This window comes from Primulina eburnea, chromosome 8, assembly GCF_022965805.1.
Source record: "Primulina eburnea isolate SZY01 chromosome 8, ASM2296580v1, whole genome shotgun sequence".
Taxonomy (NCBI): Eukaryota; Viridiplantae; Streptophyta; class Magnoliopsida; order Lamiales; family Gesneriaceae; genus Primulina; species Primulina eburnea.
Genome location: NC_133108.1, coordinates 35,850,992 through 35,871,593, shown reverse-complemented (window position 1 = coordinate 35,871,593; position 20,602 = coordinate 35,850,992). Strand labels below are relative to the sequence as shown.

Here is a 20,602-nt window from a genome sequence, read left to right as displayed (position 1 = left end):
TTGTCACATTGGATTCATATAATAAAATAGAACAATTTTCTATATATAAAAAAATAAAGAATTTTTTTATATATAATTCTATTAGTAGTTTGGCATCTTTAAAAATAGGTAGGAACGACCTAAAAAATTCTGTCGACAGTCTCAACCACAAATACCATTTTATAGAATGAATATTTTTAGAAATTTTGCCACAATCCTATGTTTGGTTTCATTAGGGTGCTGCCATTCTTACAACATTATTTGCTTATTTTCCATCTAACAAAAAGTAAATGAGGATGTTGATGTTCAACCTTTTCTATATATGCTTTTACTACTTGAGTTCTTGCTTAGTGCAAATCTATATTAATACGACCGACCGATCGATGTGGGACAATTAACCCACCTCTCTCACGTTCAAGAATGAACATCTGGAGCGTGGAATTTACAAATGACTCAATTATGGACGGAACGGGTGGTCCAACACATAACGGTCGAGTTATGTCCAAGTCTCAATCTTAATAATATAAGATAAAACAGACGAGTGTATCTCATTAAGATCCGCTTTATTAATGTTACCCCTGAATAAATTTTATGGATCAAACTTCAAAATATTAAATAAAAAAAACTTCATATGGAATTTATCATCTCTCGATCTCATATACTACCATAGTGTTAGGTCGTAGGTGTTGGGTACGAGCTACGGCGAGCTATAAATTTTATAAGAGAAATCAGATTTCAATTTGAAAGCTACAAATTTTGGATTTGAGTTTGGCTTATGATAGATAGGGTTTGACTTCAATCACAAATTGCCTTCGCCGAGATTAACGTTGGATTTGTCAACACTCTTATCACTTAAAACTCGACATTCTTTAGTTTGCTAGTATAGATCCGTAACGATAAAAAAAAAAAATCATTTTCGCCTGCGAATCGCGAGCTATTGAATCAAATAAAATTGGTCCGAATTCGGTTCGAAAAGATCCAATCTTATGCTTCAGCCAGTTGTGACTGATAGATGAAATATAACCAACCTCGTATTCATGTTTTAATTTTAATTTTAAGATTATGTGATATCCTCGTATTTTAATACATGTTATATAATTTTAAATTGGAAAATTGAAATTCCCTGTGGGGGTGGTTTGCTTGAGGGGAGTCAAGTCTACTTCAAAGGCAAATAATTGGCCTAAATCAAGGTGTATCTAATTCTTTTACTATTAATTTCACAATTTCCTAAAGTAGATGCTCTAATTCTATCATATAAGCAGGCAATCCTTGTGAAGGTGAGACTGGTTCAACGTATTATCCTTTATTATTTTTTAAAATTTTAATTCAAAGAATCGTGGTTAGTTTTAAGAGTGAGTCTCGTCAACTCTACCCATATTCACAATAAAAAGTAATACTCTTAAAATAAAAAGTAATATTTTTTCATGGGTGACCCAAATAAGAGATCCGTCTCACAAATACGACCCGTGAGTCCGTTTCACATAAGTTTTTGTTTAGTTTTAATTATTTAATTTTAAGAGCTGATAATATAATATAATATAACATATATGGAATTTTGGTTATTTTTTCCACCATTGTCAAACCCTTCTTATAGTTTTAAGTCGGGAGGAGATCGTTACGCTTAAGTTTTCATGTCAAACTCGGAATCTTTATATATATATATATATATATATATATATATATATATATATATATTTATATATATATATATATATATATTATTTGGTTATTCTTCTCGATCGTCTCTATTATGTATGCGTAAATCGAAATTTCAAATTTGAAGTGGATATTATTCTTCAAATGCTTTGAGAAGTCAAAAAGTATTATCGGAAGATTATTTTATAAATTTTATATAATATTTTATAGAGTATAAAATGAAATATAAAAATGTAGCACGTTAGGTACACAGAATTAGATTGACTTAGGTCTCTTGTTTTTATTATTTTTTTGTCATATAGTTTCGATATGAACGAAGCTCGTGAATGTTTGAATCTACATGTTATATCTCTCTCAAAATAATAAATTAGATTTGATTTAATATTATTTGAATTGACTTGGTTTATAATATCAATGCTTTCTAGAACTCTAATTAATTCTCGTGGGCACAGTTTACTCGTGGTGACGTAAGCATGAAATATTGTTGACATATGTAGAGATCTTTTCTTTTTTTTTTTAAAAAAAATATATTATATATATTGTATAATATAATATAACTAAATGAAAGATAATTAGGTACTCCGATAAATACATTTTTAGTGTATACATGAAAATAAAAATCAGACAAAAATTTATGTGAGACGGTTTTATATGGCGTATTTTGTGAGATGAATCTCTTATTTGAGTCATCCATGAAAAAATATTACTTTTTATGCTAAGAGTGTTACTTTTTATTGTGAATATCGGTAGGATTGACCCATCTCACAGATAAAGACTCGTGAGACCGTCTCACAAGAGACCTACTCTTTGAATTAAAACCCCCCTCTTACTGTTTTTTTGATTTGACATGAATTTCATGTTTTCGCGACAGATAAAATTACCAAATAATAAGTCTCTTGTGAGACGGTTTTTCAGATCTTTATTCGTAAGACGCGTCAATCTTGTTCATATTTATAATAAAAATAATAATTTTTCATTGATAACTCAAATTAAATATATATCTTACAAAATTGACTAATCACATGAGTTTTTGCGATTACTAAAAACAAAGTCAAGCTTATCCTCTTTTTTTCTTTAAAATTTTGGAACTCTCGACATAGTGATTAATTGTAATACAATTTTTCATATTCCCAAAATAGTCTATTCTAAAAAACAAACTCTATTCTTATATTATTTTAATTTTAATTAATAACTACATAAATTTTTAAGTAACATTAACATAACTTTCTATATTGAATGTGAAAAAACTGTCGCTACAAATTCTTATACGATATATTTACTATAAAAACATTTTATTAAAAACGAAACCAAATATGTACAACACTCTCCAACATAAACCAATATAAAATAATATTATATATATATTTATATGCACACACAATGTATATGTGTTGAAAAATAATGATATATATTGCATCGTTACGGTCAGGGACGAAGCCACCCCAAAGACCAGCTCAGGCTACAATTTTGGGTTTAATTAGAAATATGGATTGGGCTTTTTTTTTTTTTTTAAATTTTAGCCTTGTCTTTTTAATTTATTAAAAAATGTTAGCTCAATTTGGTAGCTCATTCTTGAGGGTTTTTTTTAGCGGTAGAAACAAGAATATGACTGCTAGTCTCGTTGAAATTTCACGCAAAGTAATCGAAAAAAAAATTTCACGCTAGTCTCGTTCAGCCCAAGATCAAAAAAATTTCTGGCTACGTCCCTGTAGGGATGTCAATTGGGTGGGTATGGGGCGGGTATGGCTAAACCCAAGACCCACTCCATGAAGAAAACTTAGACCCATTACCCACCCCGGTTAAATATTCTTCGGACTCACCCCACCCCGAATACGAAACGGGTCCGGATAGACCCGTGAGACCCGAATTTTTTTAAAATGAAAACAATAATATTCTTCTCACATGACTGAATTATGAAACAAAAAAATTTCTAAATAGAATACAATAGAAAACTAATTCATATCTTCAACCACACTTAATAATAAAAAACAAATTATTTTTATGACATAAAAAATTACATAAAAAAGAGATATTAGCATATAGTTAATAGTTATGGTGGTGTAGGGTTTTATTTATAATTGATCTACTTATTTGGATAATAAACTAATGTCCAACCCAATTAAAAATTCAATTAACCTAAAGAATCAAATATGTCTATGGTTGACCTTGAAATGGGTTGCTAAAATATGAAAATTAATAAAACTAAAACCCTATAATATTTATATCTACATATACGGGGTGGGTATGGGACGGGTATTATAGGACCCATGACCCGCCCCATACCCATAACCAGGGACATCCCTACGTCCCTGGTTACAGTTGATAAATATACTCCAGAAAATTTTGATGTCACGGTCCATTATTTTTAAAATATCTGAAATATCTCTATTATAATTATTATTTTATTTAACGATCATTCGTGAAGTTATTACACTAAAATAAGCAAAATATCTATCTAATTTTTAAAATATGCAACATAACTCAACTTGTTATAGATAAAGTGTTGTAAATGATTATTGATATAAGATTTTCATTTTATCATGTTATTAACTATTCAAACTCCGCGATATACTCTATAAATATATGTCTCCGCTAATGAATAAAACATTTCTATTTATTCTCTCATCTTTATATTCTTCCCTGTATATATAATATGTTATTAGCACGACCTCTCTTCTGTCCTTAGGTGGCTATAAGGAACATCACCAAACTAGAATTTAAAACCAATTGACTTAATTGGAAAAAATTATTTGTCATGGATTTTGAATGTCAAAATCAACTTTGTCTCTATGAATTTAGGAGATACAATAAAAAAAAAAAAAAAAAAAAAAACAAAGCATCCATGTAGGATTGTGCAAAAGCGCTCATTTATCTTCGTCGTCATCTCAATAATAGATTGAAAGCCAATTATCTCATTGTTAAAGAGCTAAAAGATCTTTGAAAAGTTTAAAAGAAAGATTCGGCCATCACATAACCGAAGTTCTCCCAAGAGCCCGATATAAATGAACTCTGGATTATTCAAAATTAGTTTCATGCTAATACTTTGTTGAGAAATTCATTGACCTACACATGTTAGAAAATATGTTTTCTACTTTTCATGTATCTAATGTGCTGATGTAGCAGTAATACTGCGAGTATGTATTTAAAAGCACTCTGAACTTATCTCGTGGTTATAGTTACTTAACAAAGTAATGAGTTGTTCATGAAAAATCATCAATTGCACCCAATTGGATCTACACAATTTTCTGAATCAAATAGAACTGCATTTCATTATGCAAATGTTAGTTTAGCTCAAAAACATAACAATGAGCATATAAAAAACTCTCAGCAACAAAATGGAAATAAACATTGTAAGGATTATTTCGTCCGACAGATATCAAAGTTGATGAAAATATCAGAATATGATGAAAAACAGTAAATTTGTGTTTTGTCAGAATTAGGTGTTGTGCCAGATGTTACAACATCTCGGACAACATCTATATGCAGCGGAAAATTAATAACACAAATTCACTTTAAATAAATAGATGGACACTATTAAATATGCACAAGTATAAATACTTGTGCGGTGCCTTATGGCAAAAATTAATCACTAGAAAAATCAATTGTTTACAAAAAACCTAACACTAGTGATTATGACAAAAATCAATTTCCTCAACAAGTTGAGAAAACAAAGCTTTCTAAAAACTACCAACAATATTAAAACATAAATAAGAAAGCAAAACTTGATCCCAGAAAGCACGATCAGTTAGATGTAATCTTCAGTCAACATCGTTACGGATGTTGACTGTAGATGTTGGCAACATTCAGAGCAACACGGGATCAACACTCTTCAAATCACAGCAACGTCTTTATAGAATTATTTGTCTCTGAAATCTCGACGTGCAAAAGTGCATCAGTTAGGCATTCATGAAAACCTCCAAGCGAAGAGTGAAAAACAAAACGGACGACTCCTCTTCAAAACAGCAACGCCTTTGTAGGATGTTTTTCTATGAGAACCATGACGTGCACAGTGCGTGTATATTGATTGAGAAGAGAGAGCGGCGCATCAATGTCCTTGATCTCTTATATATAGACATAGACTTTATATTCACAAGGAAACCTATTTCACAAGGAAAATGAGAGTTTAATAAGAAATAAACTTCTTTTAAACATTGATACCATATCTCCAAGATCTTTATCATAAATATAATATCTAGAAAATCTTTATCATAAAAATAATATCTAGAAAGGTAAAACTCAATATTCCACATGATATTATATCATAATAAAATCTTAACATAATTATCTAGAAAGGCAAAACCATAATTAAATATTATACTCAATCAAATCAACAAAGAAAGATAATATTAGGGAAATTATTTAATATAAGAAATTATATCAATTAAATAAAGAAAACATATTTCCCTTCAAACATAAAACAAGCCACCAGCATTAGAATTCCGATAATGAAAAAGCAAAGAAAAAAAGTTCAAAAGAGCATGAAGACAAATGTTATATGTGGAACAGAAGGATATTTATTTCGTATATGTAGTACGACAAAACATCTTGTGGAACTATGGGCCCCTGATTGTAAAATCATCATGATCACTTTAATTACAGTGTCAGAAGCATGTACAATCTTTGACTTTACAAAAGATAACAAAATATGAATTCAACATAAATGTTCTGGTCTTGCTAAACCAACATTTTCATTATCAATTTCCATCATTTTTGGAGTCCTGAAATAATGTATCTGGAATTGACAATAAATAGCAAGAAAGTAGATGTTAAGTCTTTGAGGACTTAGTGAGTGAATATCGTGGGGTAAATAGTTGGCTCCCACCAACATTTGGTATAGTACTTTTCATTGCATACTCAAATAAGATCCATACATTCGTTCATTTACGAGCTAATGTGAACTTACATTTTCGAACCAAAGTCATGTTGTTCAAATGAACCATATACCAGGGTTTAAACTTGTTTTCCATTGGACGCACTTTTAGAACCGAAGCCGTGTTGTCCATATAACTAGTAATCTAGTATGTAGACCGTTGTCAAGAGCTCCAGTCATTCAGTCAGTAATTGTCGATCGGTAACCATTCAAGAATCAATAAATCTAGACATTCAATATGGACAATAAAATGAGAAATGCACAATATGATGTAATATAAATGAATATATCGGTATTTTATGAATATTTACTCCAAATTCATGCCGAAATATCTAACTTTCAAAACATACAGCTTCTCTCGTTAGATAAGATGATGAAGAATGAGATAATCATAACATAATTATTTTTTAACTCTAACTATTATAAAACGGAATGGCCGAATATCAATCTTCACATTAAATGGTGCCTAATCACTCCTAAATAATTGACTCATATTTGAGATGCTAAGAGTGGCTCGGAATGTAGATTTCAAAATCAGGATCCTTTTCCAATGCTAAACAAATAGAAGATATACATACAAGTGAGACTATAATCCATCGACTCAATCGTTTTTCGAAATTAAAAATTATTTGATTTTAAATTTAATATAAAAATATCACAAATATACATATAAAATAAATAAAAATAGATTTAGGGGAATGTTATTTACACTCCAAAAGGTTTTAATTACGCTCTAATTCAAATTTTTATTTTATAAATTGACCATATTATCCTCACATCTTCCTTCTTAAATTTTAAAAGATAATCTATCTATCTTATCTCTTATGTGGACAAAAAAATTTGTACCAAATATAAATTACAAATATAAATTACGTATATAATAAATGCATAATAAAGTAATCATTTTTTTCCCTTAAAAAACTAGTTTTTGAACCAAAAGAAATGGTTTTTAAATCATTAATTATCTTCAATATCACTATATTGTCTTTCAGGTAATGCTATGTGTACAATCAAATTTGTACATCAATTCTTACAATACAATAAATTCATTACAAAAATGTAAGATATAATTGTTGTAAATATCGTTGTACGATATTTTAGTTGTATCTTTAACATTATTCTTGTTTAATACAAAGAATGTTTTTTTTTATGGAGTTGCAGAATATCAAATTTTAAATGAATTGTTCATATACTAAAATAAATATATTACATCAATTTATATCGATTTAGTTACATATTTCTTTTAAAAATATAATATCAAAACATAGATAAAACTTATTTTTTTCCGGAACTCAATTTTTTTTAGTTCAACTTTACAATTATAATAATTTAAAATAAGTTAACAGACTTTTCAAATTAAAAATCAATTTAACGATATAAAAATTTCAAAATTTAAATATAGTTTTATTTAAATGTTTGATTTAATCAAATATTTATACACTTAATTCCTACAATACTTGAGATGAAATATAAAAACATATTACAAATTCAAAATTAAATATAAGCTTATTTATTACAGTTAATAAACATGTTTACAGATTTTAAATATAATATTCCTAATAGTTTATGATAAGTACAAATTTGGCTATCAATCAAAATTTTATATGTCAACAAAGTCATAATCAAGGGTAAATTTGTCGAATAATAAGGCACAAGTTTAAGGTGAAAGGTCATTAATAAATTTTGAAGTGTAAATAGCAATAGAATAAGTATCTTGTGATATGAGCTCGCGAATTTTTATCTGTGAGAGGGATCAAACCTACCCATATTCACAATAAAAACTAATATTTTTAGCATGGATGACCCAAATAAGAGATTTAACTTACGAAATTGATTTGTGAGATCGTTTCACGAGAGTTTTTATATGATAACATTATCGTAGATATATAAACAACAAAATATGATCATAACGATTTATAAATTTGTATGGAAAACCTTTAAATTATTTTTAAAATTTAATAAAACTGAAACTCCAATCATTTGCAAGACTTTTTTGCGTAAGTCGATACATAATTCTTTCATTCATTAACATCAGAAAGCCTTTTATTGACTCGTATGCACTAATTATGACGACATCAACCGTCCATTCATTAGATCCAACGGCTCCAATCAATGTTGACTCTTCCTAGGTATAGTACAACGAATGATTTTTGTCGAATAGTAAGAGTCCACACAATCGAATGCTTACGTACGTGGTCCCCATAACTATTTGTGACAAAAACTCATATGAAATCATTTTACGAATCAATTTTATGTTACAAAATATATTATTTGATCGAACTCATGGAAATATATTATTTTTATGTAAAAAAAAATATTATTTTTGACTATAATTAGGAGCGAGTCGACCAATCTTATAGATATAAATGGTTGAGATCATATTCCAGAAAGGTAAAAACTTGTGTGAGACGGTTTCACGGGTCGAATTTGTGAGACTGATCTCTTATTTGGATCATCCATGAAAAAGTATAATTTTTTATACTTAGAGTATTACTTTTTTTGTTAATATGAGTAAGGTTGACCCGTCTCACATATTAGTATCCGTGAGACGGTCTCACATGAGACCAACTCTTCCAAAAAACCTACTCAACCTTCATTTATTACTTCAACATGCATTGATGGGGATTATGATGAAACTAAACCCATGTGTTGGTTAAATCAATCTCCACATAGAGATGTCATTTAAATGTTTTAAATCATATGATATTTAAGTTACTATTATTTGATTGGTAAATAATAATTTTTAGGAGGGGAGTTTACAAATATATAAAATTCAAAATTTTAGTTTTAGAAAACAAAAAATTTAATTTAAAATATAAAAACTGAAGAATAATATAAAATTTGTGGATAGAGAGATTATGGGGAGGTTGTTGACCTAACAACTCTGATGTCGGGCCGTAAGCAGTGACGTGGCGTTGACTTGGACAAGTCATTTGTCAATTATTATCACCATCTTATTCAAATTTATTCATTTATTAATCAACAAATGCAATTCTTTACTCTTTTTATTTTCTGTCGGTTGCTATGCATCATTCTCAGTTTGGTACACATATTTTTTTTAAAAGATCAAACCGTAAATTTTGATGAATGAGTTTCCAATATCAAAACAGAAACGAGTTTACATCGTATCGATCACCAAATCGAACTGAATATTATGGTTTCTTGACTTGAACGTCGAAGAATTTTTGTCGAATAACGTTATTTGCATAATATAAATTTTTTATACCAAACATATGTGGATCACGGGTATTGAATTGTTCAAGCAATCAAGACTTGATGTTTGTGGTCAGTCTCTTTTGCTGATTCCACTTATCTTTATCCTTTGCTGGATGAGTAACATATCGTTTTCAATATCTAAATTTACATTCAAACGATATCTGAAGTTTTATTTAATTTTCTAAAGTGGCAATGGAAGCTAGCGAGAAATCATCTGTACGTTTTATATCTCTTTCAGATTAAATGTCGACAAAAACTTGTGTGAAACGGTCTCACGGGTCGTGTTCTGTGAGACGGATATCTATTTGGGTCATTCATGAAAAAGTATTATATTTTATGCTACCAGTATTACTTTTTATTGTGAATATGAGTAGGGTTGACCCGTCTCACAGATAAAGATATGTGAGATCGTCTCACAATTTAAATGTCAAGGTGTCAGAGTATCTCACAGACAAATTAAATGAGCTTCTTGATTCACTCGCTGATATTTTCTTCGGACTCCATTCCCAAATAAAAATAAATGGAACAAAACAAATTATGATTTTTTAAAGAAATTTTGATCCCTTTTGACCAACGCACTAGCCGACAACCTAATACCACCACAATAACAAGCTTTCAAGAAAAGAACTTGCATGGAGTCTTCGTAATTTAATACCATTTTGAAAGTTTTGCAAATAATTTTGGTTGAACTAAGCCAAGTCATAGCGTTTCTTAATCAAGAATTAATAAGACTAGACTTGATCAAAGTTTAATTGATTCTAATTGTGAAGTAACTCTCAAATGCCGAATATTGTTAAGGGAGCGTGAAAGTTAAGGGAATATGAATTTTAGTTCGAGATAAATTAGATTTCAGAGGTTGAATATTGTATCTCATTTCATCGTTGCTTATATTTGATAATTATTTCTTGGACTATGGATAGAACAAGTCAGTCAGTAAGTTATTTTATAAACTTGTCGATCATGGGATAGAGTGAAAACTGCAACCACCAACCTTGAAATGAAAAGACGGGGCAATTTAATAGAAGTCAAAAATTTGTGTGAGACGGTCTTACATGTCATATTTTGTGAGACATATCTCTTATTTGGGTCATCAATGAAAAAAATATATTACTTTTTATGCTAAGAGTATTACTTTTTGTTGTGAATATCGGTAGAGTTGACCCATCTCATAGATAAAAATTCGTGAAACCGTCTTACAAGAAACCTACTCTTAATAGAAAGTATACCAGAGATTCGTCGTTCTAGCAATGGCGGTGACGGTCTATTCTAGTTGGAGTGCTAGGAACTCGAGTTTCTTTGGAAATATTTAGTTGCCATTCGTAAGATCAAGGAGTGCATATTTAGTTGTTACCATCAAAGACTTTGCACTTCAAATTCTAGCCTCTTGAATGATTTCTATATATTTTTTATTAATGAATTTTTATTTACCAAAAAAATATATATAATAGATTGGGACCAGTTTTGAACTACAAATTTCATGAGCCCAACTTTGGTTTGGACTTCTGACTTGGTGTGGAGCTATGTACCCACCTAGGAAATTAATTAGAAACTATTAGAAGACTTGTTTACAATCTCATGTGTAAAAATACATATTTTATACAGAATACGGTAAATGTTCTACCTTTGTCTTATTTATGGTACGTGTAAACACAAATTTTATACATAATGATACATGTGAAATTGAAACTCATTATGTATGGTATTGTTTATGGATACGACAGTGATGTTATGTGCATCTTACATGCAGTGTTTTTGCAACTTCTTATTGTGATAACAAAACATTATTTTCTACTTTTTTATAAAATAAAAACCCATACAACACCCGACGACGTAGCGATTCGAACGACAATATTAATTAACTCCAGTCAATTTGCAAGAAACCTATCAAAATTTTGCCATAGGGAACATGGCTTGTTCACTTAATGTTAAACTCAGAACATTTTTACATACAATATAAGTTTTATCCGAGCAGTAAGGAGAAAAGAATGTCACTTCCTATTTTTGCCTATTTGCAGTACACTCTGATTTAACCGATGAATCCTGCTACAAAATCTGTAAACGTGTATTTACCAAGCATGACCAATCATAGACAAAACATATATCACAAACAATTGCCCCTACTCCTGCAGGGTCTGCAGAGTCATAAAAGTGCACCTTAGTGATTGCAAATTTGCAGAAAATGGGCATGACAGGAACTTTCAGGGTTCCCCATTCATAAGGATCTCCTCAATACGGGGTGCAACCACTCTTTTGTTCAATAAAGTCTCAACTATTGGATACTTTCTTTTCCTTCCACCTCTGGGTCTGGATCGGAATTGTTCATCTGACTCCTCAAAATTACCCTGAACATAGAAAAATCCTCGATGAATGTGACAAGGAAGACTTGTAACAAGAAGCCGAGAAGCAATAATTGGAAAACTAAGGCGAAACTTACAGGAATAAAAACGTGACACCCACATTTTTCGTGGTTATCCCTTACGTGTTTGAAGGCAAATTTCATGTCACAACCAGGGATGCTACATGTAAATGGTTTGAGCTCCATGTGAACAGATTTTACATGCTGATTGAGATTTGATCTCTGCCAAATAAAAAATATACATATAATCAGCCTATACAACTTTTCAATTGCCTCAATGATGATTCACAAAGCTCTATCAATACCCACATACAAGAGATTTAGAGAGATAAGGCAATTATATAAATAAAGAAACAAATAACTTAAGGTCAGAGAGGAGGGATCTTACAGTAGAGAATGAGCTAGCGCAACCACTGAAACTGCACTTGATTTGCTCTGTGCAAACCCCTTCATGCATGCGAAGATGGCGTTTTATGTTCTTCTTGAGCTGATTGGTCCCACATTTATCACAAAATATGTATTGATGGCAGGACCGAAGATGTTCCTTGAGGCAATGCTCATTTGAGAAATATTTCATGCATCCTGGTTCTGAACACAAAGCCTCCACTGAATCCAGTTTCACTGCATTATAGAAGAATTCATTCAGGTTTCAATAAGGACAATTGATGGAGTATTCCTCGACAACTGAGGTTTCCTCATAACTTAGTAGATGATATAAAACCATCAAAAGCCAAAAAATATTTTGCTCACAAAACAATTCCATAACAAATACAACTAACCATGGGAATTTTCGTGTTTGCGTAATTTGGACAGATATTTAAACACCTTGCTACATCCAATTTCTGGACATGCATATTCTTTTGGGTTCTTAATGTCAGCAGAATAAGAATCAGAATCATCATGAAACTCTTTCACATGCCGCTTCATATTATCCTGCACAGTAAATCTGATTTTACAGCCCTCCACGGGACACTCAAACAATTTCCCTTGATGTTGAAGCAGATGTCTGGTCAAATGGTCCTTTCTTCTATAGCTGGCGTGGCATTCATCTATTGGACATGTAAAAGATCTCTGAGACAGAAACAATTACCATCAGAACAAAGACTTGTTGAACTTCCCTTTCACAGGTTTCCAGGCTGCGGTCCAACTCACAACACAAAAGAATACTCAAACCTCGAAAAACAACAGAGCGTGACAGAGGCTCACTTGATGGAGCTTCTCAGGCAGTCCCCCACCTGGTACTAATCCATTCAAGGAAATTTAACGCCTCTCGCATTTTGGAGTTCTGGTATGTGGGATCCAATGCTTCACGCCCAGATGAAAATCAATAGGTTGGGGTTATCCAACCTTACTTCAATCTGCAAGCAGCTATCTTTTCAATTGCAACGTAAATAAAATAAGCACTTTTTAAGTGACACGGAACAGAAGCGTCATATAAAGAAGGAAAGAACTGAAAAACCATAAACTGTAACAAAATCTTTACTTCAAGAGAGTGGCTTAACATATGCTGCTTCAAATGTGCAGGCTTAAGGAAACTAGCGCCGCATTCATCACAAGTGTTCAGTTTATTTCCATCTCCATCTCCCTCGTTTTGCTCCTTCTCCGCAATCTCTTCCTGAAATTCACCCAACACCCAACGCCACAAATGTCAATAAAAACGTAAAACCTCAAAATCCATTCAAATACCCAAAACAAGACAATATAAAAGCACTCACCCGGTGCTGAGACATGATGTGACGAGAGATGAGAGATTTCTTGGAGCGGCAAATCCCACAATACTCGCAGTAATATCTCCTAATATCTCTGAATATCGCCCCTCGCCCTGCCTCGCCTTCATTCGCCATTGCAGCAAACGCATATACTGAGAAGAAAATAATAGGCAACGGCTGAGATATGAAACCCTAGTTCTGAAAAGCGGCGAATTGGGGAATCGTGAGGTGAAAACCGCGAAAGGCTCGAACCAGCTAAATACTTCAAGCACGAGGGATAATTTTGTCATTTCAAGAAAATAAGATTTATTGCATAGATAAATATAAATATAAATATACTGTTGAAAATAAATAGGTGCAACTATTGAATATTGAAATAAGAGTTGTAAATATTGAAAATTAGTGTATGTTGATGAATTTATTTCTGAATTATTTTCAAAGAAATTTTATAAATAAATCTCTCAGTTTGTGAATAAGAACACAATTGAGTACACAAAATTTTATAAATTGTGTAGTTTAATATATTTTGAGAGTTTGAAATTTTTACTTTTTACTTTAAATTTTTATTTTTAACATGTTATCAGTACGATACTTGAAGATTCGGTTCTCCATATTTTTCCAAACTTCAAAACACAAGAAAAATGTAACAATATTCAAAATTAATAATATTTATTTTCCTGCTTATTTATTTTTATTGTATATATTTAATATATAATATAATATTATCAGGGATAATTAGAGAAAAATCCACGTTCAGAAAGTGAAACTTGTGTTCAGTCTCTAGGTCAGAATTTTTTTAGCTGCACTCCCTGACATACCAAAAACTTTATTTTACAGTTCATGCTGGTAAAAAAATTCGTATTTAGCGACGGTTTAAAACAAACCGTCGCTATTTACATATAGCAACGGATATAAGTAAAACCGTCGCTAAGTTTCAAATGAGACGGTTGTTATTTCCGTCGCTAATAGCGACGGTTTAATCAAACACCGTCGCTATTTGATCCATTTTTTTTAAAAAAAATTTCTTACACGATTGGGTACATAAATTGATAATTTGAGCATATATTCTGAGAGGAACTACTAACGAAAAAAGGCAAACTAATGTCTCGATTTAATGAAGTAAGAGTTGGGAAATCAACTCTTTATCATGGTTTTAATCAACCTAACACAAGTCAGTAGCATAATAATTTCCAGCACAAAATAGGTTAATTCAAGCATACAATCACAATAATTTCAGTATATTTCATACACTATTGAGCACATAAATTGGAAATTTGAGCATATATTCCAAGGAGAACTATTAGCATAAAAAATCAAACTCATATCTCAATTTATTGAGTAAGAGTTAGAAACCAACTACTTACCATGATTTTAATATACCTAACAAAAGTTGATATCATAATAATACTCAGCACAAAATAGATTAATTTCATCACACAAACACAACAATTTTAGTATATATCGTACTATATTACATACATAAATTGAAAATTTGATTTCGAGGGGGACCACTAGCATAAAAAAGTAAACTCATATATCGACTTATTGAGTAAGAGTTGGGAAACCAACTCCTTACCAAGATTTTAATCTACATAACAAAAGTCAATATCATAATAATATTCAGCACAAAATAGGGTAATTTCACCATACAACCAAAACAATTTCAGTATATTTCATATTATATTAGGTACACAAATTGGGAATTTGAGCATAAATTTCGAGGGAAACCACTAACATAAAAATGCAAACTCGTGTCTCAATTTAATGAGTAAGAGTTGAGAAACAACTCATTACCATGATTTTAAGCTATTTAACAAAAGTAAATATCATAATAATATTCAGAACAAAATAAGTTGATTCAAGTATACAACCACAACAATTTCATTATATTTCGTACTCTATTTGGTACATAAATTGAAATTTTGAGCATATATTACAAGGGGAACCAGTAGCATAAAAAAAGAAAACTCGTGTCTCGGTCTATTGATTAAGATTTGGGAAGTCAACTCATTACAATGATTTTAATCTACCGAACAAAATTCAATATCATAATAATATTTAACACAAAATAAGGTAAAACCACCATACAACCACAACAATTTTCAATATTTTTTTAAGTATTATATTGGGTACATGAATTGAGAATTTGAGCATAAATTTTTAGAGAAATCACTAGCATAAAAATGCAAATTCATGCCTCAATTTTAATGGGTAAGAGTTGAGAAACCAATTTTTTACCATGATTTTAGTCCTGTTAGCCAAGATCGAGAAGATCGGATCACAAAAATTAATTTATTGTGATTTCAATCCTCTCTTCTTCACAGGATCGATTGTTCTACGTATTTAACACGAATTAATTAATTGTAACACAGAGAAATAGAGATTACCCTTGAAGCGTGTTTACGATCTTCTTCTGCACTGGATCTACGCTTCAAACCTCCAAGCTTTCTCTGGTGTTCTCTCAAACTCTTAACGTAGGATTATGTGTGGTCACAAGTTACAATATCACATATATATATATAATATATTTGTGATATCTTGTAACAAAAAGATAACGACAATATCTTTTAAAATATAAATTTAAATGGACAGAATATATTATATCATATCTAGAAGATTAACTGATAAACTTCCATGTATTATTCTGTCCAGATAAATTTATCCTACATATACCATAAATTATAACTCATATAATTTATCCGAGTTTATGTTAGAGCCACCAAGGGGACCTGGTCGGATTCAATTAAATTAAGCTCCAATAAATTAATTTGATCCAATCAACTCATGATTAATCAAAATAATTTATTAATCTTATTCTACTACACTAAAAGAATAAGATTGCACTCTCAAATTAATTGATATTACTGAAGCACAAAATCAATAATTATATCCTCTGATTTATCGACCCAACAAGTCCACCTAACACAACAATTTCAGTATACAACAACAACAATTTAAGTATATTCCGTACTCTATTGTGTACATAAATTGAGAATTTGAGCATATATTCTGAGAGGAACTACTAACAAAAAAATACAAACTCATGTCTCGATTTAATGAAGTAAGAGTTGGGAAATCAACTCTTTACCATGGTTTTAATCCACCTAACACAAGTCAGTAGCATAATAATTTCCAGCACAAAATAGGTTAATTCAAGCATACAATCACAATAATTTCAGTATATTTCATACACTATTGATCACATAAATTGGGAATTTGAGCATATATTCCAAGGAGAACTACTAGTATAAAAAATCAAACTCATATCTCAATTTATTGAGTAAGAGTTAGAAACCAACTACTTACCATGATTTTAATATACCTAACAAAAGTTGATATCATAATAATACTCAGCACAAAATAGGTTAATTTCATCACACAAACACAACAATTTTACTATATATCGTACTCTATTACATACATAAATTGAGAATTTGATTCCGAGGGGGACCACTAGCATAAAAAAGTAAACTCATATATCAATTTATTGAGTAAGAGTTGGGAAGTCAACTCATTACCATGATTTTAATCTACCGAACAAAAGTCAATATCATAATAATATTGAGCACAAAATAGGGTAATTCCACCACACAACCACAACAATTTCAATATTTTTTTATGTATTATATTGGGCACATGAATTGAGAATTTGAGCATAAATTTTAGAGAAACCACTAGCATAAAAATGCAAATTCATGCCTCAATTTTAATGAGTAAGAGTTGAGAAACCAACTTTTTATCATGATTTTAGTCCACCTAACACAACAATTTCAGTATACAACCACAACAATTTAAGTATATTCCGTACTCTATTGTGTACATAAATTGAGAATTTGAACATATATTCTGAGAGGAACTACTAACAAAAAAATACAAACTCATGTCTCGATTTAATGAAGTAAGAGTTGGGAAATCAACTCTTTACCATGGTTTTAATCCACCTAACGCAAGTCAGTAGCATAATAATTTCTAGCACAAAATAGGTTAATTCAAGCATACAAGCACAATAATTTCAGTATATTTCATACACTATTGAGCACATAAATTGGGAATTTGAGCATATATTCCAAGGAGAAATACTAGCATAAAAAATCAAACTCATATCTCAATTTATTGAGTAAGAGTTAGAAACCAACTACTTACCATGATTTTAATATACCTAACAAAAGTTGATATCATAATAATACTCAGCATAAAATAGGTTAATTTCATCACACAAACACAACAATTTTAGTATATATCGTACTTTATTACATACATAATGTTGAGGATCGAAGTTGAGTTTAGAGGAGGGGGTGAATAAACTCTACTCGTTTTTCTTTCTTTTCTGATGAGGTACTAAAATCCTGTTAGGGATAGTAGTTTATCTTGTGCGTATAATTTCACCTGGATTACAATAAAACGTGCGGAAACAATCTGATGAAGTAATTGAAAGACAATAAAAACAGTAAGCAGCAGTTGTTTATGGAAGTTCGAAGATGGAATCTTCTACGTCTCCCCTTCTTCTGTTTCCAGAAGGTATAACTAAAAGACTTTGGAAATTACAGTACAACACACCCACTTCAGAAGGACTTACACCTCGGTCTACTGAAACTCTTAGTTACTCAACTTACAAAAATGCGAAACACAAAGTTCTGAAAAGACTCTTTTCATATTACAAACTCTTCCTGATAAAGTATAAGTGATGTAAAGATTGTGAAGAGTGTAAGAATCAGTAGCACAAGATGATCTTCAAAAGATCAGATATTAGCTATGAAGCGTGTGCTACTTTTCTTTGTGTTGAACTTTAAGTACTCAAGGAGTTTCGGGATTTGTCTGTTAAGAGAGAATAGCTTTGTTCCTTGAAAGATGATATTATGCGAAGTGTCGTGTCGTATAAGGGTTTGATCCAAGTATATATAATCGACTGAGTTCAACATTCATAATCAGAGGATGTCTCCAGATAACTGATACAATCAGCTTTATTACCAAAAGAGGTTCCTGCAGAAAAGCTATAAAACAATCAGTCTTGTTTTATACTTGATTGGGTAAAATGCATTAAATGACTCCGTATAGTATTTAATGGTGCAATTAATACTAGTACTAGGAACTCTTAACGGTAACAATTAAGGTAGCAACGTTAGGCAACGTCTTCTACTGGTTTTGTATTACTATCCTTTCTACTGCTTTTAGTTTTATTAGACCAACAGCTTCTGATAAGTTAGTCTACTGTTCTGGTCTGCTGGTTTTAGTTATCATTGCCACAATAAAATTCATGTCTAACAATTTCCCCCTTTGTGGTGATGCCAAAACCTAAACAGTAGAAAGTCGTTAAATAAAGCAGATAATCATTTAAGCAAAGGATAAAGTCAATAAAGTATCAAAGTAAATGATCAATCAGTTTCAATATCCCTGTAGATGACTTCTTCATTCTGAGGTTCTTGAAGTCTTCTGTCTGAAGGTTCAGCTTCAGCTTCTGATTGCCTAGCTCCTGCTGAATCTCTTCTATCTTCCCTCTTTTTGGCATCAACGGCAACTACATGGGCGAAGAGGTCATTCAGTCTTCCGGATAGGTTCTGAATGCCATCGGTTAGCATCTCCAGATACGGAGTTTGAGAAGAGATGCGATTATTCAGTGTAGTGAGAGATTGATTTTGAGAATCAATCTTGGCATCCATAAGTTCCAATGAAGTAGAAAATGATCGGAAGAGATCATCATGCTCAGTGATTCGGTTGAGTATATCAGTTTGAGCAAGCATGATGTTACTGTGATTTCTCGATATAGCCTGTCTGAAAACGATGGCTTCAGCATGCATTCTCTCCATGTTTTCCGCCGTGTTATAAATGTATTTCCCCATGCGTTCTCTGAAAGTTTGAGCACCACTGAATTCTGAAATACTTTCACAGGACATTTGTTTGACTAAGTCAGACACGTTGTTGAGTTCCCGTTGCAGAGTTTCAATATGAAATTCCAAGTTAATGTATCTGATTCTGGGGAGGAAGTTCGCTCAAGCATGCGTTGCTTAATCTCAACAAGACGAGAGTTCGTCTGAGTTAGAACAGGATGAGAGGTAGTCAATGCAGTAGAAACAAGATTAGTGTCCACCAAAGCAGTAGAAGAACCATGTTCTGCTGAGCTTTCTTCTGGAAGTGTAGAGACAGTAGGTTCAGCAGCAACCAGTGGAAGAGCAATTTCTTCAGCGGGAACAGCCAAGTCAGAGGCCAAAATTTCTTCCGATGGTGCAATGACAGCCGGTGAGTCTGATGGTTCTGCAGTTGAAGGTGCAGAAGCCTGATTCAGAAGAATGTGCATTTCTGCTTGATGAGCAGTAGAAAATTTCTCTAAATTTGGCAAGAGATAAGTAGCATCTGGTTCTGCTATATGTTGCACTGGGGTCAGAGAAGGAGAAGGTGGCAATGAAGTAACCGGTGCTGCTTCCTGAGTAGTAGAGATCGTTGGAACAATCGACTCAATAACTTCTTCAACCGAAGCCAGTTCATGTACAGATAACAGCGAAGAGGACGGAATGGGCCTTGTTGGAGAAGCAGGAATACTGAGAGCAGAAGCCTTTGGTGAGGCTGTAGTCCTTTCCTCAACTGTCTGAATCTGTTGGAAGTCTGGAATAGGCTCGCCAAAGCCTTGTTCTTGAGCAAGAAGTTGCTCACGCATCTGTTTTAACTTGTCAGAGAGAATCAAAATAACATTTTGATCCTGAACAGCAGTAGGAAAAGTAGGATCAAAATTCGATTCAAGAACTTTCAGAACCGATTCTAGCTTGACATTTCAGCTGATCGAGGACGAAACTCCTTCTGCGCAAGGCCTCGATGATATTTTCC

The 20,602-nt window shown here is 31.7% G+C and overlaps 1 protein-coding gene across 1 annotated transcript; it reads right to left on the bottom strand.

Moving 5' to 3' along the window:
* Positions 1-11,605: 11,605 nt before the first annotated feature.
* LOC140837919 (transcription factor IIIA-like) lies at positions 11,606-14,024 on the bottom strand. Its single transcript, XM_073203999.1, has 6 exons — positions 13,793-14,024; positions 13,561-13,692; positions 12,857-13,148; positions 12,466-12,698; positions 12,156-12,299; positions 11,606-12,063 (listed from the first exon to the last, which is right to left on the bottom strand). The coding sequence occupies exons 1-6, from the start codon at positions 13,919-13,921 to the stop codon at positions 11,920-11,922; spliced, it is 1,074 nt and encodes a 357-aa protein (XP_073060100.1). The 5' UTR covers positions 13,922-14,024; the 3' UTR covers positions 11,606-11,919.
* Positions 14,025-20,602: the final 6,578 nt, after the last annotated feature.

Coding starts and splice junctions, on each gene's coding strand:
- LOC140837919 (XM_073203999.1), bottom strand. CDS start 13,921: ATGGCGAATGAAGGCGAGGCAGGGCGAGGGGCGATATTCAGAGATATT. Junction 12,699..12,856: donor CAAACACGAAAATTCCCATG/GTTAGTTGTATT, acceptor TCTATAATGCAG/TGAAACTGGATTCAGTGGAG. Junction 12,300..12,465: donor GCGCTAGCTCATTCTCTACT/GTAAGATCCCTC, acceptor TTTATTTGGCAG/AGATCAAATCTCAATCAGCA.